Here is a 23,181-nt window from a genome sequence, read left to right as displayed (position 1 = left end):
TAATGGGGTAATATTGAATGTAGCAACAAATTTCGGACACTCATTTGGGGGCTCCCTTTATGTAAGGACCCGGGGGGGGGGTTCAAATTTGGACCCTCTCCCTCCAACCTAGCTACGCCTCTGCTTAAAAATATTGTTTATACTAATCTTCCCAAATCGAATCGACGATCTTTCTATTAAGTGGCGCTACATAAATGTAAGTCTGTACAAAAGAAAAAAAAATCAGAAAAAAATAATCTTTGACATTTATTAATGTATGGGGCATGGTGGCCGAGCGGTAAAGCGCTTGGCATCCGAACCGAAGCGTATCGAGCTTAAATCCTGCTGAAAACGGGAGATTTTAAACTTTGGGGATTTTCCGGACCCTCCAGAGTCCACCCAACGCTAATATGGTTACCTGGCAAACTTGGGAAAGAAGAGGCAATTGGTCGTTATGTTTGCCATAGGACGCTACTCGTTAACCATCGTCCTTAGAAACAGGTGACCTTTACATCATCTGCCCCCACAGATGTCAAGGTCTGTGCCCCTATAGGTGTCAAGGTTTGAAATGGGGACTTTTATAGATATATTTAATATATTGCTTGAAAAAAAATTTTTGTATGGAATTTCTTTTTATTACAATATTAATTGTGTGTATTTTGTTAGTTTCCTCTAAGACCAGTTTTATATTTTTCTTAAAGCCTACCTCCAGGATATATCGATTTGGCAAGTCACCAATATCAACTTTCACCAGCCTGTGGTGTATCTTCACACTACTTCAACCTGCTCATTCATGCATAACTATCTCTTTCTCAAAATATTACCGCCCCTTAAGATTTGGGGAAAGTAATTCTCTAGATCTGGAGATATGATAATCAGCAGACGCTTAAAATTAACTCCCCTCTCCCCTCAATCCAAAATAGTGTCAGGCATTAGACATGACATTTCGGTAGATTCAGAGATACATGGCCGATGTTTCAGTGGACAGACAGGAGACAGGAAAGTACTGGTGTGATTTGTTTAATTCTAAACTCACGTTGACCGTTAGGACTAGCCGTGTGAATACGCATTGTGTTTTGCTGGTTTCATCATTATCTCAACACTAACGCTGACAGGCTTGTTACATGGTAGATTGTATGCTATAAGAATTTTTTAGCTCACTAAGATATGACTAGATGATTACTCTTGGATGCTTTCGTATTTATGAAACTATTTTAAAAAAAATGACATTCATATATGAAATATAGATTTCAAAAAAAGGACGACTTTTAATAGATATTCTGTTTGGATGCTAATTATTGGACTAACAGTAACTGTTTATTTGTTTAATTAATTTATCATCATCATCATCATCAAACTCCATTTGAGTGAGGGCTTGAGAGGTTCAAATCCTCTCTTGCAGAAGCCTTGGACAGAAACCCTGCTGTCTTGCATAGTGCATACATCTCGCCATACACCTGGGATTCTGGGATTCCCAGACCTGTCGAGACGGAGATCAGCAAGTCTGGGGCAGTGAAACAGAATATGAGGCCCGGTTTCCTCTTCTTCCCCGCATTATCAAATGTATGTAATCGTGCAAATGACTGTAGAGAGCTTGACAGGGCTTAATTATGTTTGAAGCTCTGGACAGGATTGCCGTGGAAGTCCCATATTTACTTAGGGCCTTTTAATGAAAATATACTTAAAAACTAACGCCACCTCCTTTTTCCCTACTGGACCATAGCACACTGACCAAGCTATAAGCATGAAAGTGGCGCTAGACAAAAACAATGTGTAGTGTAACTGAGTGGATTGTCTGCTTGCGTCCAGCGTGTCAGAAGGTCATGTCCAGTGTATGTGTGTATGTGTGTGTATAGACCGCATCAGTGTTATGTGAGACGTGCTGGTTTCATTATCTTATCTTATCTTATATAATACAGACGTTACTTCAAAAAAAAAGAAGATGATTACGTCCTACGCGTCATGCATTTAGTCATGTATATTAACCAATGACTTAAACTCTGTCAAGTCACTGGTTTTCCTGGCTAGCTCAGGCAACCCATTCCATGCTCTAATAGCACTAGTGAAGAAGGAGTATTTGTACAAATTTGTCCTAGCATATGGGACGAGGATTGTGCCTTTATCTTTGTGTCTTTCAGAGTATTTTTATTAAATTCTGTTTTTGTATTTGAAGATTATGGTTCAGTGTTTTATGTATAATTGCTACTTTACTTTTGAGCCTTCTGTCCTGAAGGCTTTCTAAATTTAGTGATTTTACTAAAGGTGTTACTCTAGTCAAATGTGAATATTCGTTTGTTATGAATCTCACTACTCTATTTTGTGTCTGTTCCAGTTTTTAAATGTTTTCTTGAGTTGAGGGGTTCCAAACGGAGGATGCATATTCTATTATTGGCCTAACCAAGGTTAAATAACATTTTAGTTTTATGTTCTTATTTGATTTATAGAAATTTCATTCAGTGTTTACTGTGGTCTAATTTTGTCGAATAAAGCCATGTTATTGGTATACTAGTATTTGTTGTTTCCTTATACAATTAATAAAATATTTCCAATCACACACTTTTATTATTGTTAGTTTAGTTTAAATTACTCTAGATCTATTAAAAATTGATTTCATGATTAAATTAAAATCAATGATGCAATTTCACTCAATATAAGTAATTTTTTTTTTAAGTATTTTTTTTATTTTACTTGTTAATTTTTATTTTTTTTTACTTCATTTTAGTTTTTGAAGCCTCTCCCATCACTGTCGTAGATCCGGCACTGGAATACTTCTATGTGTCCTAAAGTTTTCAACAAAGGATGTGATGCAAACGACTTCAGAAGGAGATACAAGTAGCCCTGCTACTGTACACTAAGTCCGTTCAGTTCTAGGAACTGAGACTGATCCAAACTCAAGACTGCATTCTGTGTTTCAGTTTTACAAAAGGGCTTTGCTTTCAAAAACATTGACGCGATTGAGTATCAAGGCGACGCTATGGATGGGCTACCTCGACTGGAAGTTGTGGGCGATCTCGTCACGCGGCGCTACGATCTCCCCAATAGAGCTCCGACACCGACAGTTGAGATCTCTGGCAACGATGTTTATGCTTTCGAGTTTTCAGAGGAGAAGCCCAAGTGGGTTCACGCCATGGAAGAAAACCAGAACAATATTGGGTTTACGTTCCTGAAGGTGAGTAGGTCTACATATATTTAGAGTCAAGTATATGAGTGTTTTTGGGGTTTTCAGGCTTTAGTAGATCACAATGAGAGAGAGAGAGAGAGAGAGAGAGAGAGAGAGAGAGATGTAGTCTCTAAAGCAATTATGTCTTCACATTCTCCACTCCGTGAAAGTCTTTCACATTTTGTTGTTATATGCCAACATACATTCTCTAGTGTATGGGTATAAACTATAAAGCTTATGTGAAAACGCATAAGACTCGCTCATTAAAATATCTAGTTGCTTAGATCTCTTGAGTGTTTAAACTAAAAATAAATGCTAATTAAACATTGAAACTATATCAAATTTCATATCTTAGCTTTTAAAACATCTGTACGTCTAAGCAGAATTAAAACAAGCAAAAAATTAATCTAAGGGAAAGAACATCGCAGTTACAACTATATATTCCAATAATGTAGAAGTTATTTCTTTAATTCAAAATCAAACTAAATAATTAATTACAAACAATTAATTGACAAATTGTTTAATTTTTTAATTCATTCATGTTTTGTTAGGTGCAATAAATAATTGTGTAAAGTTTCAACTTGATCCGAGAATGGCTGTGGGAGCAATAACGTGTACAAACTTTTTACCAGACAGAGTGAGTTGATATAAGCTAACAAATGACATGATGTTGGTGAGATAATACAACATGTACACAAATGTCAAGAAAAGAGATGGTAGCTGGGAGTGATATACGATACTTATTTAATTAGTCTATATTGACTCTATATAGTCGATGTCTTTGTTCCAGAGAGGTATTACCATACCAGCAGGCGATGACAAAGTTAATTAGACTGCTGATGGTTGCTGTATACACAAATGTAATTATTGTTTTGTCGATTTTAAATTTAGAAGCTCTTTTGCTTGGAGCACAAACTGATTGTTATTAGTTGGCAACACTGACCTTTCAATATCACGTCCTTGACATTGTTTGATTTTTCTATTTCATTTAAAATCTCGACCATTCTTATTTTCATTTTCACGCATTTTTCTTTAAGTTCCATTATATGGCTACCACATTTCTTATATGATACAGACGTTACTCCAAAAAAGAAGATGATTACGTCCTACGCGTCATGCATTTAGTCATGCATGTTAACCACTTCTGCCCAGTCACTGGTTTTCCTGGCTAGCTCAGGCAACCCATTCCATGCTCTAATAGCACTAGGGAAGAAGGAGTATTTGTACAAATTTGTCCTAGCATATGGGACGAGGATTGTGCCTTTATCTTTGTGTCTTTCAGAGTATTTTTATTAAATTCTGTTTTTGTATTTGAAGATTATGGTTCAGTGTTTTATGTATAATTGCTACTTTACTTTTGAGCCTTCTGTCCTGAAGGCTTTCTAAATTTAGTGATTTTACTAAAGGTGTTACTCTAGTCAAATGTGAATATTCGTTTGTTATGAATCTCACTGCTCTATTTTGTGTCTGTTCCAGTTTTTAAATGTTTTCTTGAGTTGAGGGGTTCCAAACGGAGGATGCATATTCTATTATTGGCCTAACCAAGGTTAAATAACATTTTAGTTTTATGTTCTTATTTGATTTATAGAAATTTCATTCAGTGTTTACTGTGGTCTAATTTTGTCAGGCATTTGTATTTGTACAAATCTGACCTAGCATATGGGACGAGGAATGTGCCTTTATCTTTGTGTCTTTCTGAGTATTTTATTAAATTTTGTTTTTGTATTTGAAGATTATGGTTCAGTGTTTTATGTATAGCTGCTACTTTACTTTTGAGCCTTCTCTCCTGAAGGCTTTCTACATTTCTAAATTCTTCAAATCGAGTTCTCTTCTTTTTCTCTCTCTCAGTGAATTTTGTTGTTTAAAGACAATAAACCAGATCGTATAAGTCGTATAAATCAAAGAATAAAAGAAAAAAAAACATTAAAAAATACTTTAAAAAAAACACGAATCTTATATTAAAAGTCATTGTATTTATTAGTTTGGATCAGTCATATAATTAAATTTGTATTAGATCTAGACCAACAGCAATAAATCTGTTTTTGTTAACACGAATCTTATATTAAAAGTCATTGTATTTATTAGTTTGGATCAGTAATATAATTAAATTTGTATTAGATCTAGACCAACAGCAATAAATCTGTTTTTGTTAACACGAATCTTATATTAAAAGTCATTGTATTTATTAGTTTGGATCAGTCATATAATTAAATTTGTATTAGATCTAGACCAACAGCAATAAATCTGTTTTTGTTAACGCTATTTCATGCTTTTAGCGTTCTCAACACGCTAGGATGCTATCACATATTTGGGCAGTGTTGGGAATATAGGTTGGCGGGGGGGGGGGGGGGGCGGAAGAACGAAAGAGATATCTGGGTGGATTCTACCGTTATTGGTTTTTATAAGTATTTACACATTTAAAAAAAGAGGGAACGACCTGAATTCGAACTTGTGGCTTACGCATTCTCGGGCCGACGTGCTAACCACTCTGCTAGTGAGGTACTTATGACTAGAGAAGATTGTATAGTTATATTATGTTTGTTTCAATTTCGAGCGGCGACCTATAAAGAGGACTATTTCCGCTTATACCACCACTTTAGCCAAGTACAGTTTCTTTCCCTTCTTCGAGATACCAAACAAAATATTTAATTACGGTAATTACCAATAGTTGATTAACTAATTGTTTTTTTTAAGGGATTCTTCTGTTGACAGCTAAAAGAAATAACTGTGCACAATTTCAGCTTGATCCGAGTTAGGTGTGGGAGAAATAACGTGTTACAAACTTTTGGCCAGACAGACGGTGTGGGTTGATTTAAGGTTTGTAAAAAATGAAAAGTTAATGATAACAAAATTGTATGTGAACTTGGTAAGTTCTAAAACAAGTCAACCATAACAAGAGAAGATAATACTTAGAACATATAAGACCTAGAATTACATTCAATTAAAATATCAGAAAGAAAAATAAAAAAAAAAATATCTACGCACATGCGTGTAGGAGTTGCCAGACGTCTGGCAAAAGAAGGACATGTCCCTGGTCTTTCATGCGGCAGGACTTCACAGTAAAAATGTCCTTATTGTTGTTTACCGCAATGCGTTGTGCAGCAAGTTATCATCTCTTCAGGTTCAAACACACAGACTTGCTCTTACATAGAAGTACATTCCACGTTCTCTGTACACATCCTCCTTTGGAAAGGTGTACCTATATATTTACATTCCATAAACATTTTTCTTGATCAATTCTTATAATGAACAAAAGATTGTAATGAACTTACTTTTGAGAGACATGTTTTGGGATAAAAACAATCTGAGGAAAACGTAATCTATGTATCCTGATGAACTTCTGTGAAAAGTCGCTATGCCTAAGAAACATGATATTCAATGTAGAAATTATTTAACCGAATTTTTTAATCTTTCTTTCTTTATTTATTTTTTTCCCTTCCTTTTCAATGGGTTGTCTTTCTTTTTATTCCATCCTCTTGTCGTGTGTCTGCTAAGCCCACGCAGCCACATGTCTTGCTCTATATTTTAAGATTACAAAAAAAAAATTAAACATTTTTCTCTCTAGTTCCTATCGAGCAGCTGAAAAGATTTGTAAATTCTCCAGAAACATGTGGGACTAATTGGTTATGAGCAAAGAAAAGAGGGGGGTGGGGAGAAAAGGAGGGATGTGAAATCTGTTTCAATCCTAGAGTGAGCGTTTAGAATAAATTAATGCAACAATGTTTCTCTTACTCTCTTAGAGTCCGTTGTCTGACCAGTGGTTGTACCCTCCTCTGAACTACCGATACTCGGACTCTGCAACCGGTTCCAGCCAAAGGTCTGAATCAGACAAAGAAACGTTTAGAAGGAAGAGACGAAAGGTCACCTGCATAGCCATCGTCCTTGTTGTGGTGCTACTGGCCTTAATCGCAGGACTGGTCGCTTTGATCTTCATTACAACCTTATCTGGCTCTGGTAATGATTACATTATTTCTATACAACATATAGCACATATTCAAATGTACTTTCAATGTAGTGAAGACTATAAACGACCACAGAGTCCACTATTTTAAAATTGCTTTGGTATGGTGAAAACGGTTATGACCTGTGACATGGAAACAAGCAATCGATCTAAACTGGATGTGGCGTCGCATGTAATGTTCAGGCCTTTGACTGGTCTCAATCAGTGGCGGTTCTGCCAGGGTGTAGCTCTGAGTACTGCAAGATAAAGGTCAGCGGCTCCTGGTATTTTCTCAGGGTTAACTCCGAAAGCCTTTCTCGTGCACCTGGATAACCGCATTTATTTACAATAGTACAGACACAGTCAAGCCTAATGTGCACATTTTATTCTAGCAGTTGTTTAACCATTTATTTTCATTAACAACCTATATTTACAGGACCATTCAACTCCGCTTTGGTCCAGTCATCGGGGAGCAATGGAACTAATCAGGACAGTACAGTAACCACTTTACCTGCAACAACCACAACACCACCAACAATCACAACATCAACAACAATTCCAACATCAGCAACAACACCAACTACTATATCTACGACAGAAACCACTACCCCTACAACAACCACAACACCACCAACAATCACAACATCAACGGCAACCACAACACCAATAACAACCACAACACCAACCAGTACATATACGACATCAGCCACTACACCTACAACAACCACAGCACCAACAACAACCACGACACCAACGACAATAACCACTACTTTTACGACAACAACAACTACTCCAACGACAACAACGACTTCACCTACAACAACCACTACACCTACAACCACCACCACTACACCTACGACAACAACCACTACTTCTGCAACACCTACCACTATACCTACAACCACCACCACTACACCAACGACAACAACCACTACTCCAACGACAACAACCACTACACCTACAACAACCACTACTTCTACAACAACAACCACTATACCTACAACAACCACTACTCCAACGACCACTACACCTACAACAACCACTATACCTACAACAACCACTACATCTACAACAACCACTACACTTACAACAACCACTACACCAACGACGACAACCACTACTCCAATGACAACAACCACTACACCTTCAACAACCACTACTTCTACAACAACAACCACTACACCTACAACAACCACTACACCTACAACAACCACTACACCTACAATAACCACCATACCTGCAACCACCACCACTACACCTACAACAACCACTACTTCTACAACAACAACCACTACACCTACAACAACCACTACACCTACAACAACCACTACACCTACAATAACCACCATACCTGCAACCACCACCACTACACCTACAACAACCACTACTTCTACAACAACAACCACTACACCTACAACAACCACTACACCTACAACAACCACTACACCTACAATAACCACCATACCTGCAACCACCACCACTACACCTACAACAACCATCACACCTACAACAACAACCACTACACCTACAACAACCACCACTACACCTACAACAACCACCACTACACCTACAACAACCACTACTACACCTACAACAACCACCACACCTACAACAACCACCACACCTACAACAACAACAACCACTACACCTACAACAACCACTACACCTACAACAACCACTACAACTACAACAACCACTACACCTACAACAACCACCACACCTACAACAACCACTACACCTACAACAACCACTACACCTACAACAACCACTACACCTACAACAACCACTACACCTACAACAACCACTACACCTACAACAACCACTACACCTACAACAACTACCACACCTACAACAACCACTACACCTACAACAACCACTACACCTACAACAACCACTACACCTACAACAACCACTACATCTACAACAACAACCACCACACCTACAACAACCACTACACCTACAACAACCACTACACCTACAACAACCACTACACCTACAACAACCACTACATCTACAACAACAACTACCACACCTACAACAACCACTACACCTACAACAACTACCACACCTACAACAACCACTACACCTACAACAACCACTACACCTACAACAACCACCACACCTACTACAACCACTACACCTACAACAACTACCACACCTACAACAACCACTACACCTACAACAACCACTACACCTACAACAACCACTACACCTACAACAACCACTACACCTACAACAACCACTACACCTACAACAACCACTACACCTACAACAACCACTACACCTACAACAACCACTACACCTACAACAACAACCACACCTACAACAACCACTACACCTACAACAACTACCACACCTACAACAACCACTACACCTACAACAACCACTACATCTACAACAACAACCACCACACCTACAACAACCACCACTACACCAACAACGACAACCACTACACCTACAACAACCACTACACCTACAACAACCACTACACCTACAACAACAACCACTACACCTACAACAACCACTACTATACCAACTACGACCACAACTACTCCTGTTTCTACAACCGTGGCATCAACAACTACAACCACGACAATGATCACCACACAAACGACCACTACAGGTCCAACTACTCCTCCTCCGTGTAAGTTTGAGATCATTGATTACAACTGTTCACATCTATGTATATTTAATTTTTTAGTCAATGTAATCATTTAAAACGGACTACATTTTTGTTAAAGAGTGATCAGGCTGTGGCATAAGAAAAGAAGAAATGCAAATGTTAATGACTATAAAACAAGACATTCTGTAATATGTGCTCTCTTCTATGTGCATACAATTTTGCTCCCTTTTAGTGAGATGGACTTAGAGCTGGGTAAATGAATTCAAATTTAAAATGTTTGTATTCATTTATTTTGTATTGAGTCTTTCTTTTGATGTTCCAGCTATGACTATGACCATCTCGACATTTCCGGCTAACGGCACCGCACAGATCTCGTGTACTCTCATTGCAGGATCCTTCCTACTTTTAGCCTTTTTCCGGACGGATCCCACAACGTCCCCGGGATTTTCTCCTGTGGCAGCCTTTCCTTCGAACAGCCCCCCAACATTGCAACTTGATCCAACGTTCTACAAGGTTAACAGGTAAGTCATTCGAGTATGTTGTTCTTTGTGATGAGTAAGGTGGTGGTATTGTTAGTGACTTAATCTTTATTCCCGTTGGCTTGTGTTGAAACTAGAAATTAGGACATCGATAAAGCGAGACAATGACCTGCATCTTTAGACGCAAATCATCTCTAGGCCTTTGTATTTTGTTCTTAGTCCATCCGAATCACAAACCAATCTCACTAGTGTATCAACATCTTCTCTCAGTTACAAGCCACCCTCAGTAGTGTATCAACATCTTCTCTCAGTTACAAGCCACCCTCAGTAGTGTATCAACATCTTCTCTCAGTTACAAGCCACCCTCAGTAGTGTATCAACATCTTCTCTCAGTTACAAGCCACCCTCAGTAGTGTATCAACATCTTCTCTCAGTTACAAGCCACCCTCAGTAGTGTATCAACATCTTCTCTCAGTTACAAGCCACCCTCAGTAGTGTATCAACATCTTCTCTCAGTTACAAGCCACCCTCAGTAGTGTATCAACATCTTCTCTCAGTTACAAGCCACCCTCAGTAGTGTATCAACATCTTCTCTCAGTTACAAGCCACACTCAGTAGTGTATCAACATCTTCTCTCAATTACAAGCCACCCTCAGTAGTGTATCAACATCTTCTCTCGGTTACAAGCCACTCTCAGTAGTGTATTGTTACGTTCTCTCTCTCCAAATCATCAGGCCTTCTGTAAACACTGCCAAACACAACACATCAACACATCAAGAACCTGACAACAAGAGCTTCACAATATCGGGCACTCCAATAATGAGTGAATAAGTAGGCAACAGCCAATACTAGACAACTGGCATCAAACACATCAACAACTAAAATGTCACTCTGTACATCACCGTACAAAACTCTACTGTCTCTCTTTCTGGACTTGTACATCAACACATGAGGACTCAACCAGGACCGACTTCATGGCCAGACTAACAATCCCGGTCTCCTCCGTGTCCTGTCTTGAACTCCGCTTTCCTACACACTGTGTCACTCGTACACGCAGGCTTTCGATCACATGACCATAACATTGGTCATATTTGCGTGTAATCGTGTAATCGTAGTACTGTCCCTTGTCCATGGCCCCGCTGACCTGAGTGATTCACGTGTGTGTCAGCTGAGCCTATAGTTAACCCTTTTGCGCCGCCAATAGGGTCATAACAGTATCAACATCTTCTCTCAGTTACAAGCCACACTCAATAGTGTATCAACATCTTCTCTCGGTTACAAGCCACCCTCAGTAGTGTATCAACATCTTCTCTCAGTTACAAGCCACCCTCAGTAGTGTATCAACATCTTCTCTCAGTTACAAGCCACACTCAGTAGTGTATCAGCAGCTTCTCTCAGTTACAAGCCACACTCAGTAGTGTATCAACATCTTCTCTCGGTTACAAGCCACACTCAGTAGTGTATCAACATCTTCTCTCGGTTACAAGCCACCCTCAGTAGTGTATCAACATCTTCTCTCAGTTACAAGCCACCCTCAGTAGTATATCAACATCTTCTCTCAGTTACAAGCCACACTCAGTAGTGTATCAGCAGCTTCTCTCGGTTACAAGCCACCCTCCTTGGTGTATCAGCATCTTTTCTCGGTTACAAGCCACCCTCAGTAGTATACCAACATGCTCTCTCCGTTACAAGCCACCCACATTGGTGCATCAGAATCCTCTCTCAGTTACAAGCCATCCGCATTATTGTATCAACATCTTGCCACGTGTCGGTAGTCCTGCCAAATCAAACAGTGCGGCCTCCCAGGGCTTCACCTTCAAAGGAGGGCTTCCATAAATCAAAGTAAAATCTGCATGCGAATTGCAAAGAAGGAAATTGAATAAATGTTTGCTCTAATCATATACTGCTTTTTTTTTTTGTTATGCACATTTGTAAAACAAATGTCCTCACGGATAATAAAGATTATTATTATTATTATTATTATTATTATTATTATTATTAATTGTTCAGTTCAGTTGTAAACAAGGAACATAAAAAAAAAGCGCTTAATGAAAAAGAAATCAGTTCCTACTTGAACAAGTTGAATGTGGTCTTTTATTTCTCGTTCTATTTATTTCATGTAATACTTCATACTTGCAAGAATGGAACTCATAGACTTATATATTCTACTATATTCTACTATACAAGTCTATTAGTGAACTACACAAAGCGGTGCGCAATATGTTTATATAAAAAAAAATAAATTCCCCTTTGAGACAGATGATGTAAAGATCACCTGTTTCTTTGGCCCACGGTCAACGAGGGTGTCGTGTGGCCAGCACAACGACCAACCGCATTTACTTTTCCCCAACTAGTGTCAGATTCCCATTAGAGCTGTGTGGACTCAGAGGCGCCAAAAGATCCCGAAATAAAAATCCCAGTCTTCACCAGGATTCGAACCTGGGACCCCGGTACAGCCACCGCGCCTCCTAATATGTTCATATACGTCTATTTATTTCTTAAACTCTTGAACTAATACAAAGAAACAATGGAGACATGTCAGACAGTTTCCCGCTGAAGACGCGTAGCATAAAAATACAAAAAGACAAAATTACATTTTAAGATGATTGTATTTTGAACAAGCAAAGGGGAAGAATTCCTTACTTTAAACTATATGTATAAATAATTTAGAAGTTATTCCCCTTATTCTATTTTAAATGAAAAAGTTAATTGAATTATTGGTAAATTTTTTATTCATTCATGTTTTGTTAGGTACAATCATAGACATAAATAAATATAGACTGGCCAATTAAAGAGTTTTATGAAACGAAAATTTGTGACTTGCAATTTTGTGTACTTTATTATACAGCATTTATGAGCAGTATAAAAGTGCTTTTTTAACTTTGATACACACCTGCACATATAATAAATAAGGAGGCACTGTAGCTTTGTTTAATCTTTAAGAATGAAGATCATGCAACTTTTCATAATTCGGAAATCCAAATACAATAGCTCAGTGATGCCTAATTCGACCTGCAGGCCATTATAATTTCTGACACTCATGTCGCGGGCCACATGAACGAAAAGGTAAAAAAAAAAATGAAATGAAATTTACCTGAAATTTGTAACTAATTGATTAGAAACCCGTGGATCTAGTATTTACATTAAGGAATTAGGTATCGGAAGCGATTTTTCTCACGCGTCCGAAAATGTCATAATTTCTCTACTTAAAATAGTGCAACATTGTAGCTCGCTTTACTACCGACTCATTTTGTTGTCGATTTTTGGTAAATATTCCCATCGATCCTCCAATCTGTAGGCGTAGTTTAACAATCTTTTAGTCGCGGCTCAAAGCAAGAATGTCGTCATATTTGTTTCATACTGACGTTTATATGTTGTTCTTTTTTTTAAATAGCCATACTTTCTTTACACATCAAATATGTTGGCTTATGATCATGCTCCACAAAAAAAAAAAATGTTAAGATCCGTTTTTTTTTGGTAGATTCTCATTTCATAAGCACACTAATGTTAAAGGTCATGGTACCAATCAATTAAAGAAAAATTGAGGGCCCTAACGTAGGTAAAGATACATAAGTCAACCTTTTTTTTTTGAGGAGGGTGTCTACTCTTTGTGCCAACATTTCGGCGGGCCGGATGGAACCACATCGCGGGCCGGATCTGGCCCGCGGGCCGTATTTTGGGCATCACTGCAATAGATATACATGTTTTCAAGTTACATGAAGTTACTTCCTTTTTCCAGTCTATATTTATTTATGTCTATGGGTACAATATATAATTGCTTAAAGCAGGGGTAGGCAAATAACGTCATGCGGGCCACATGCGGCCCGCCGGAGTGTTTTATGCCGCCCGTGGACACCTACAGAATTATACATATGAAAATGCTAATATATTAAAAATAACTAATTTTAAATATGTATATAAAGTATTGAATTTTCTGATTATTACTTATGATGAATAGCCTTCACATGTCATTCTAAAAAGCCTAAAGTAAACTCAGATTATTCTTATTTGGAATATTTCTAAACATTCAGTCAATTATTCAAACTCAGGCTTACCCAGGTCACTATTTATTCAATGCTTTGAAGAACTGTGTTGAGAGTCTTGGGTTAGCTTGGGACAAAATGGCAAGGGTTAATAACTGATGGCGTCCGAGATTTGACTGAGAAAAACAATTTTTTTTGTATATATATAAATAAAAGAACAATAAAAGCAAGCTGCATTGAATATAAAACATATTATTAACTTAGTTGTCTCAATGATCAAACTTATCAGAGCAGGGGTCTTCAACCACAGGCAGTTCCGAAAAGTACTTAAAGATTTGGAAACAAAACATTCTGATGCTTGGTACCACAGCAGTATCCTCTGGCTTAGCATGGGCAAGGTATTAAGAAGAATATGGGATCTCACGGAAGAAATTGTTAAGTCCCTTGAAGGAGATTGACCGTGACGTTGTTACACATATTTCTAATGAAGAGTGAAAGATAAGACTTCATGTTTATCACTGGATCAACTACAGATGAAATGTATGTGAATATTAAATTTTTCAAACAAAGCTTTTCTATTTCTCCATTCAAGCAATGGAAAACAGGATATCTCATTTTCCTTTGCTGAAAGTGAAATGGTTGAAAAGTACAAAACTTATTTCAAGAACTGAGAATTAGTTTTCTATACCCTCAGCTCACTATTTAGTACAGAAGCTGATACAGCTCTAGAGGAAATACCTCCAAGCAAATTATGACCTGAAAGAGAAGCACCATTCAGTTATTACGCGGGAGTTTCATGGTTAATATTTTGTATTGATTTATGCTTGTCTACGCTAATGAATAATTGATCAAAATTGCAATTTGATCTGAGAATGGGCGTGGGAGAAATAACGTGTACACCCTTTTTAAGATACAGAGTGAGTTGACATAAGCTTTGTAAAAATTTGTTTTTACTGTGTGGCCAATTAGATAATAGATAAAATATTTGTTTTCCGAAAATACATACATAAACTGAATTTTCTATGGAAATCAATAATGTCGTTTTTTTTTTAAAATACTCGTCCATCCAATTTCCATTTGATTTCCAGCTTTTTGATTCTTAAACTACAGGCTAATAGAAGGAATTGTTACAAAATTTTACAAAAGTCAAAGTCCAACTGTCATCAGCATGTGATCTTGTCATATGACAGTCTCAGTTTCAAGTTTGTTTTTCATGTCACGTGATCTATTTGTATTGTTTCGTTTGTAGAACGACGTCAGGTTTTACTAGCGTCTTTACCTTGACCTTCAACAAGGTGCGCTGCATTGATGAATCCACCTACAGATGCAGGGCGGCTATTGCCAATGGGGTTACAATTACAGCAGACGGCACTTCGAAAATTTTCCGTAAGTCCAACAATAATTTCCAATAACTTTTTCAGGCACCACGTTGAGTCTGGAGGTGTGTGTGTGTGTGGGGGGGGTCTCAACGTGTTATTTATACTTGATTGCATCCTTTGTAAAAACACCTAAATGTGGAAGAAGGGTGAATAGAACTATAGGAATGTAGATCTAAGTAAGAAACTTGAGATGGATTGGTAAAACAGTAAGAAACTGGAGATGGATTGGTAAAACAGTAAGAAACTGGAGATGGATTGGTAAAACAGTAAGAAACTGGAGATGGATTGGTAAAACAGTAAGAAACTGGAGATGGATTGGTAAAACAGTAAGAAACTGGAGATGGATTGGTAAAACAGTAAGAAACTGGAGATGGATTGGTAAAACAGTAAGAAACTGGAGATGGATTGGTAAAACCCTAAAGTATAATGCCAAAAGTTAGAACAAGACTGGCCTTAAATTGTGACTGGAACCACCAGTGCACAAGACGAGGAGGAAGACCAAAAAGAACTTTGCGATGCAGTGCACAAGACAAAGAGGAAAACCAAAAAGAACTTTGCGATGCAGTGCACAAGCTGAGAGGACCGGGAAATGATAGGAACTAACAAGAAACTGTGGCGTGTTTTTACTGAGGAATTATGCTCTATGAGGGGGTGCGGTGGCTGAGTGATTAAGCGCTTGGCTTCTGAACCAGGGTTCCTGGGTTCGAATCTCGGTGAAGAATAATAAGATTTTAAATTTCGAGATTTTTAGGGCGCCCCTAATGGGTACCTGACTTAAGTTGGGGAAAGTAAAGTCGTTGTGCTGGCCATATGATACCCTACTAGTTAACCGTTGGCCTTAGAAAAAGATGACTTTTACATCATCTGCCCTAACATTAGGGTTCCGCGGAACATAGTTTGTGAAACACTGCCCTAAATAGATGTAAATGCGCAGCCAATGTCGGGTGACGCATACGCTGCAAGACACCGCGAGGCTTGAATAGGTGTTCCACGAATGACTGAAATAATTAACTAGCAAGCCACAACATTAATTAATCTCTCTAAAAAAAAATAAGCAAAGTATTCCGCTGAATACAAAGAATGAGCGAAGTGTTCCGTTAAGAAAAAAAGTTTGGGAAACACTGTAGGGAGATATAATATTCTAATAATAAAATGTTTCAAGGAATTGGAAGAGGGATCTAAATACGTTATTTCTTCAAGTGTCAAAAATCAAGGGACATTACTGTTAGATGCCCAGCATCGATATATTTTCTGGATTGCGTCCCTTAATCGTTTTTTTTTCTTCTATTAGCCTACATAATTACTGAGTGTCCTTCGTTAAGTAGTTAGATATAGGTACGACTGTGTGTAGAACTATATATATTGTGCATAGTGTGTATCTCTATGTAATTAGGTTGATCAAGGCTTTGATCTTTTTATACGTTTAGACATGTTATGTCTCTTCTAGTGCCTCCAGAGTATCAAAACGTTCGAGCCACTGTTCCCAATCCCATTGTGGTGGGTCAGTCTGTGTTCCTGGTGTGTTCCAGTATCGAGTTCCTGGCCAGCAATGCCACAGCTCAGTGGCAGCTTCAGAGACCCTCTGACCCCAACTTCATCAACTTCACCAACATCAAGTTCCCGGAGGAGCAGCTGAGAGTGGAAAACATTACCGGGACACCGGACGACATTGGGTACGTGGATAGACTGTGTAGGAGCTAACCAAAAAACTCATTTACTTTCAGTATTACTGTGCTTAAAAGAGTTAACACCTACCTGTGTAAAGCATACTTATGTAATTGGATTAGTTGATCATTAGCTACGATGGATGTGTCTTATATTTTTAAAGTGGCTGTCACGGATGAATGTGTGTATGTATGTATAATCTATTTTTACAATCTGCGCGAATGACCGGAAGTGTGTTTTGTTGACAGACAGAGACCCCTTCACGTTTCTTAATCCTGTCACGAAACTAAAAGTGTGACAATGGGTTTATCCTTTTAGCCGACATATTCAAATATAAACAATTGTGAATAAGAGTGCACCCAATTTTGTTAAAAAGTTATCGTTCTTTAATAGAGATAAATTTAGGTATTTTTTTTAACTTGTAGGGCCCTCCGGATGTGGGATGGAAATTAAACTAAGACTACGGTGTCAGTCATGATCTAAGGAACAATTTAGACCAAGTTTATTCCAATTGGTCAAACGGTTTTGATCTCTATGTGGGACATACATACATACATACATACTTTCAATTTTATATATTAGATTATGATGCATTATGCACAATTATTAAATGAGGACAAAACCGGATTAAAAAGATGCTAACTTTGGGTTAAGTAGGAGGCATTCAATTGATTTTCTCGACACACTCCGCATAACTCTATTATTACTTTGGAAGGTAGAGAAAGACTAGTCCAATACCTGAGATAAACTGAGAAGTGCTTTCAGTTTCGTCAGCTCTCCCTAGAGTTTTTATCTATAAAGGAAAAATGGGGGGGGGGGGAGGGGATAAGTTGTCTACGATTTAGATCCTTGTTAAAAGAAGGAAAATACGAACCTTGTGAATTTTTATTTTGGGGTCTGAAGTGCATTCCGTGCTCACAATACAGACATGTTCAAAGGCTGTGTATTTAAAAAAGAATAGAATATTAATTGGCACTTTGTAGCACTGTAGAATGAGGAGTTCTGTTACTCCATAACGCTCGTAGCTCAAAGTTATGTTTTTGACCTGGTTTAATATTGCGTCTATTGTCTGTATATTTCAAAATCTTTTTTTTTTCTTTCTTGAGGTTCCATTATTTCGCCCCAACATTTCTCTATATTGCTCTCTTTTTCTATTTTTCTATGTTACTGTATTTTAATATTTAAAGAGTGATTTGGCAGCATTCAAGTTGTTGGTCAACATGCATGACTAAATGCACGACGCGTAGGACGTAATCATCTTCTTTTTTGAAGTAACGCATGTATTGCATAAGATAAGATAAAATTAAAATTGATTTTAGAAATCAATATTGTTAATGTTATTTTATTCTTACTCTCCAGGACTTGTGTCTTCCGCAGTAATAATGTGGTCAATAGGTCATTTGGACTTTCATCAAATGGTGACATTCTCAGATGTCAGTCACAATCAACAGGCGCCGTCTCAAGCCCCGCCCCTATTGTTGTTAAATGAGCTTTGACTTTTGTTGTTGCTCTATGGTTCTGACCATTTAGTCTTATTTATGCTATGAACTGTTTATTAGGTTGTTTATTTTTATACTTTGATAACAAAATGTGAAATTTCTCATTTTATTCTGCACCAAAGAAATGTTCCGGGGTCACAGTTCCTCGTGGTGTGGTGATTAAGTACTGTATGTTCCAGTGATATTATAAACTTAAATCTGAGCTTTGCGTGGGGGCCAAATCTGCATAACGATTGTACTGATAGCCAGTTATAAGAAAAAAATTCTTTGGTTAAAGACCGCTGTGTATGTTTAATTTCCATCCCACAACTGGAGGGCCCTCAAATTTAAAAAAAAGTACCTAAATTCATCCTTTGTGATAGAACGAAACTTTGTAACAAATCAAACTCAAAGATGGCTGTTAAATCCAATCCTTACTTTAAAATCAGGCCACACACATGTCATGGGTAAGTTGGGTCTAATGCTTCTTCTCTCAACCTTTTGTTAGCTCTGCGTTCTTTCATTCTGGCCTCTCTCATTTCTTTATGTCTTGAGACTCCGACACTCACGGCTCCACACCATGAGGAGGAACAGAGAGCTAGTGTTTCCCAGCTTTTAAGGGTGTCTTTGAAACGCTTGTGTTGATCCAATAGAGAAGTTGTTTGCGAAGGCGATTTTCTGACATACGGACTATATAAACCGGCCATGGAAAGTGGGAAATTTTTGCTGTGGCGAAGATACTGTTCATATGTGACAAGTGTAGGATCTCAATGTCCGATATGCGGTCAAACCAGTTCACCTGATGAATTTTTCTTAGATATTGTAGATAGATGGAGCTTAGCTTTTATTGTGGTTGGAATATAAGATCCGGACTCTGAAGCATATAAGAGTGACGGGAGGACTACAGCACTGCTGAGTCCTCTCCGTTTCAATACTTGGTCTTGAAGTCTGCAAAAAGCAGCACAGGAACTTACAAAATGGAAGTCTGCCTCGTCATCTGGGATGGCATTAGGTGCTTCACATATAGACACACTTGTCAACATTTTCTAGTTTTTGGTCATCTATGTCAATATCTGGTTCCGGAGGTTATTTGGAGGAGGTTGGTGCAAAACTTTTTTTTTTTTACATTGATGCTGGGGCCAAAATTTTTGCAAGCGTTAGCGAGGAGGGACAGCCAAGCTCTATTGAAGGTCCTCTTCATTTGAGGCATGTATGGCACAGTCCTCTGCAAATAGCAGGTCTCTGATACAGTCATGTTTTACTTTGGTCTTCGCTTTAAGTCGTTGAACATTGAATAGACTTGTGTCACTTCGATATCGCATGTCAACTCTAACGCTTTCTTCGCGAAAGGCATCTTTCAGCATGGCGGTGAACAGTGAGCTGAATAGTGTTGGAGCCAGCACATAGCCCTGCTTCACTCCATTTGAGACAGGAAAAGGCTTAGAGTAGTCTCCCTTGTCTTAGACTCTTGCTTGCATGTCATCATGGAATTGGCGCACCTTTGTTATAAATTGATCAGGACACCGAATTTGGACATGATTTGTCAGAGGCCTTCACGACTGACATTATCAAAAGCTTTAGTCAAATCTATGAATGCAGTATAGAGATGTGAATTTAGCTCGCTACATTTCTCCAGGAGTTGGCGGACTCAAAAATCATGCCTCTACCCTGTAGAGGTAATACATATTGAATGAGTATACTTAGAATTAAAACTATTTATAGCTAAGACATCACTAGTGACTTGTTATTTGTTTTGTTTTTTCAACGAGCTACCCCAGGGGAGATGTTTCGCCACTGCAGATCTCTTTTAGAGTCACACTTGCACAGATTAAAATGGATTGGGGTTACCGGTAAAAGCAGTGTGATAGAAGAATCCAATGGTTGGCTTCTAATCTGTTGCCAGTTTTAAAGAGCTGATTTGAACATCTTCGATATATGCTCGGTATTGTGCATTAATAAATGAGAAGTTGTTAAAATACTGTATATGTACAGCTGCTTGCGTTTTGTTTGAGTTTATTAAAAACTAAGTTTCTGTTATTCTTTGTTTTTTTTTCATGTTTAGTTCCCCCCCCCCCTCATTTAGTTTGCATTTTAATGTTAGTTTTAATATCCTAATTTCTACAATGGATTCTTAAAGACATAAAATATTACTTTATTAAATTCTACATTTTTTTAATTATCTTTCTTTGGACGTAACGCTTTATTCTATTTTGTTTAATTCTCTTTCTTATTTTGTGAATGCACATTGCTCCTCCATGTGTACCTATCAGGTGCAATGGTTGCGTCTTATTATGAACGTGGCTGTAAGGGGCATAATCGTATTATTTTTCATTTGCGTACATTTCTAGGATGGGCTCCCTTGGAGAATTTATGCAGTTATTGTCTTGTGACTCATAAAATAAAATAATTTGTTTTTCTCTCACTTCCCATTCCAGGATCAAATTGAAACTTTTACATAATTATTCATAGTTGCTGACAATACATGAATCAATAAAAAATAACAAATTATTTAATAAATTAAAGGTAATTAATTAATGTTGTATAGTATAGGAAAAAGGATTTAAATCAAGCTTTCATTGCAGTGATTTTGAGGTTTTTCTCCATTTTTGTTCACAAGATGACCTTGAAATCAGTGGGCTGTACATTACATTGTTCACGCTATGACCTTGAGCTCATTACGCTGTACCTCACTTGTTTCTGCGCGATAACTTAAACTCCTGTGTGGCGTGTGTATCTCTTTTGTCCAAGTAATGACCTTGAACTCATTGTATTGTACATCATTTGTGTTCACAAGATGACCTTGAACCCATTGCACTATGCATCACTTTTGTTCAGGCTATTACCTCGAACTCATTGCGTTGTGTATCCCGTTTGTTCAGGCTATTACCTTGAACTCATTGCGTTGTGTATCCCTTTTGTTCAGGCTATTACCTTGAACTCATTGCGTTGTGTATCCCTTTTTGTTCAGGCTATTACCTTGAACTCATTGCGTTGAAATAATTTCGTTACTATATAATATGTAATCCAATGAATTCACTAAAGGAATATAATGTTACTTGATTTCCCACTGTTCTCTTCTTAACTCTTGGAATTATAGATTTAAATATAGACAGTAGTGTCATTGAAAGCCCCAATCCTACACGCTATTAAAAAAAAACGGCATTACACAATACACTTAACTGTGGCATCAGTTCAAAGAAGCTTCTCATGCGTCAAACTAATCAAGAATATCTTGTAGTCAATAATTCACGAAGATAGATTGAATCATTGAACAATTTGGCAATTTTCGCTATTGAGCGTGATCTATGAAGGAAACAGAATTTCGATGATATATTGTATGATTTTACTACACATAAGGCTCGTAGAGTTAATTTGATCGTGATTTTGTACTAAGAAAAAATTAATAAAATGTAAAGACGAATTTATTTTCTAATAAAAAAAATCTTAATTTTCATTTATTATCCTAATCCCTACCCAGATTGGCCGTTTCGCATAAGGCCCCGCAATTGTTAAGGCCGGCCCTGAAAGTTGGCAAGTGGTCAAGTCACTAAAGTACTTGCACAGTTTGTCCATACTAATTGATTACTAAATAAAATAGAGGAAAACAACTTGTACACAATGGATTAGCAAAGAGACAGCTGGGATACAATGACTTAAGTCACAGGACACACATCCAAAGGGGAAAAAAAAGTTATTCCCAACAACAGATGCTGAAAAGAAAACTCATATTTTAAATAGACCTCCAACACAAAACTGACCAATACCAAAGCAGGACGGACTCTCTGACTAGGGTCCAGTCCGAGTTGGTAGCTAGCCCACAGTTAGCTCCCCATCACGGTGAAACGTGAACTAAGAACAAACTGACTGGTCATTAACTCTTTCTCTCCGTAATTATTTACCACATTCTGGTGGAATCGACGCTGGTATCGTCAGTTAGGAGAGAAAGAGTTAATATACACACACTTACAGGCTGACAAGTACCGACTTTTTATTTAGCTTCTGTTGGTAAACTAAGACACATAGGACTATACATAGGTCTTTACATAGGTCCAAACATTGATCTATACATAGGAAAATACATAGATCTATATACATATATATGGGTCTATATTAAGGATTATAGATAGATCCAGATCCCCATCCTAGCTACGCCACTAGTATACACATTGTTTTAGTGATTTATTGTAGCTTGTAGAGTATTTATTTTTTTATTTTTTGTTTACTAGTACTAAGAGTTTAAATAGTAGCCAACAGTCTAGACGTGTTTTTTTTTTTTTTTTTCTTTTTTTTTCGTATTATAAAGATTTGTTTCCCTGACATTATTGAATGACCTAAGCCACAGAATGTCTTTTTAAACCCATTTCTTGATAATGTGTAGTGTTAGTAATGTAATATATGTATGTCTAAAACACATATGTGTTTATAACACATTAAAACACATTTTTGATTCCATTGTGTTTTGTTCAATTTTTACAATTATTATGTTAATTTATTT

At 37.6% G+C, this 23,181-nt stretch overlaps 1 protein-coding gene across 4 annotated transcripts; it reads left to right on the top strand.

The window, feature by feature from the left end:
- Positions 1–894: 894 nt before the first annotated feature.
- Positions 895–23,136, top strand: LOC106055607 (mucin-2-like). Of its 4 annotated transcripts, none has more exons than XM_056013199.1 (8): positions 895–988; positions 2,702–3,148; positions 6,880–7,093; positions 7,516–9,723; positions 10,025–10,223; positions 15,414–15,550; positions 16,991–17,216; positions 18,568–23,136. In XM_056013199.1, the coding sequence occupies exons 2-8, from the start codon at positions 2,954–2,956 to the stop codon at positions 18,695–18,697; spliced, it is 3,309 nt and encodes a 1,102-aa protein (XP_055869174.1). In that variant the 5' UTR covers positions 895–988; positions 2,702–2,953; the 3' UTR covers positions 18,698–23,136. The 4 variants fall into 4 exon arrangements, with proteins under 4 accessions (XP_055869174.1, XP_055869176.1, XP_013067381.2 ...); XM_056013201.1 differs by having other exon boundaries at positions 902–982; XM_013211927.2 differs by having other exon boundaries at positions 910–1,106.
- The last annotated feature ends 45 nt before the right edge of the window (positions 23,137–23,181 follow it).

This window comes from Biomphalaria glabrata, chromosome 15, assembly GCF_947242115.1.
Source record: "Biomphalaria glabrata chromosome 15, xgBioGlab47.1, whole genome shotgun sequence".
NCBI classification, from domain to species: domain Eukaryota; kingdom Metazoa; phylum Mollusca; class Gastropoda; family Planorbidae; genus Biomphalaria; species Biomphalaria glabrata.
The sequence above is the reverse complement of the archived record's forward strand: the minus strand, read 5'-3'. Positions and strand labels throughout refer to the sequence as shown.

Coding starts and splice junctions, on each gene's coding strand:
- LOC106055607 (XM_056013199.1), top strand. CDS start 2,954: ATGGATGGGCTACCTCGACTGGAAGTTGTGGGCGATCTCGTCACGCGG. Junction 7,094..7,515: donor TACAACCTTATCTGGCTCTG/GTAATGATTACA, acceptor CTATATTTACAG/GACCATTCAACTCCGCTTTG. Junction 15,551..16,990: donor CGGCACTTCGAAAATTTTCC/GTAAGTCCAACA, acceptor TGTCTCTTCTAG/TGCCTCCAGAGTATCAAAAC.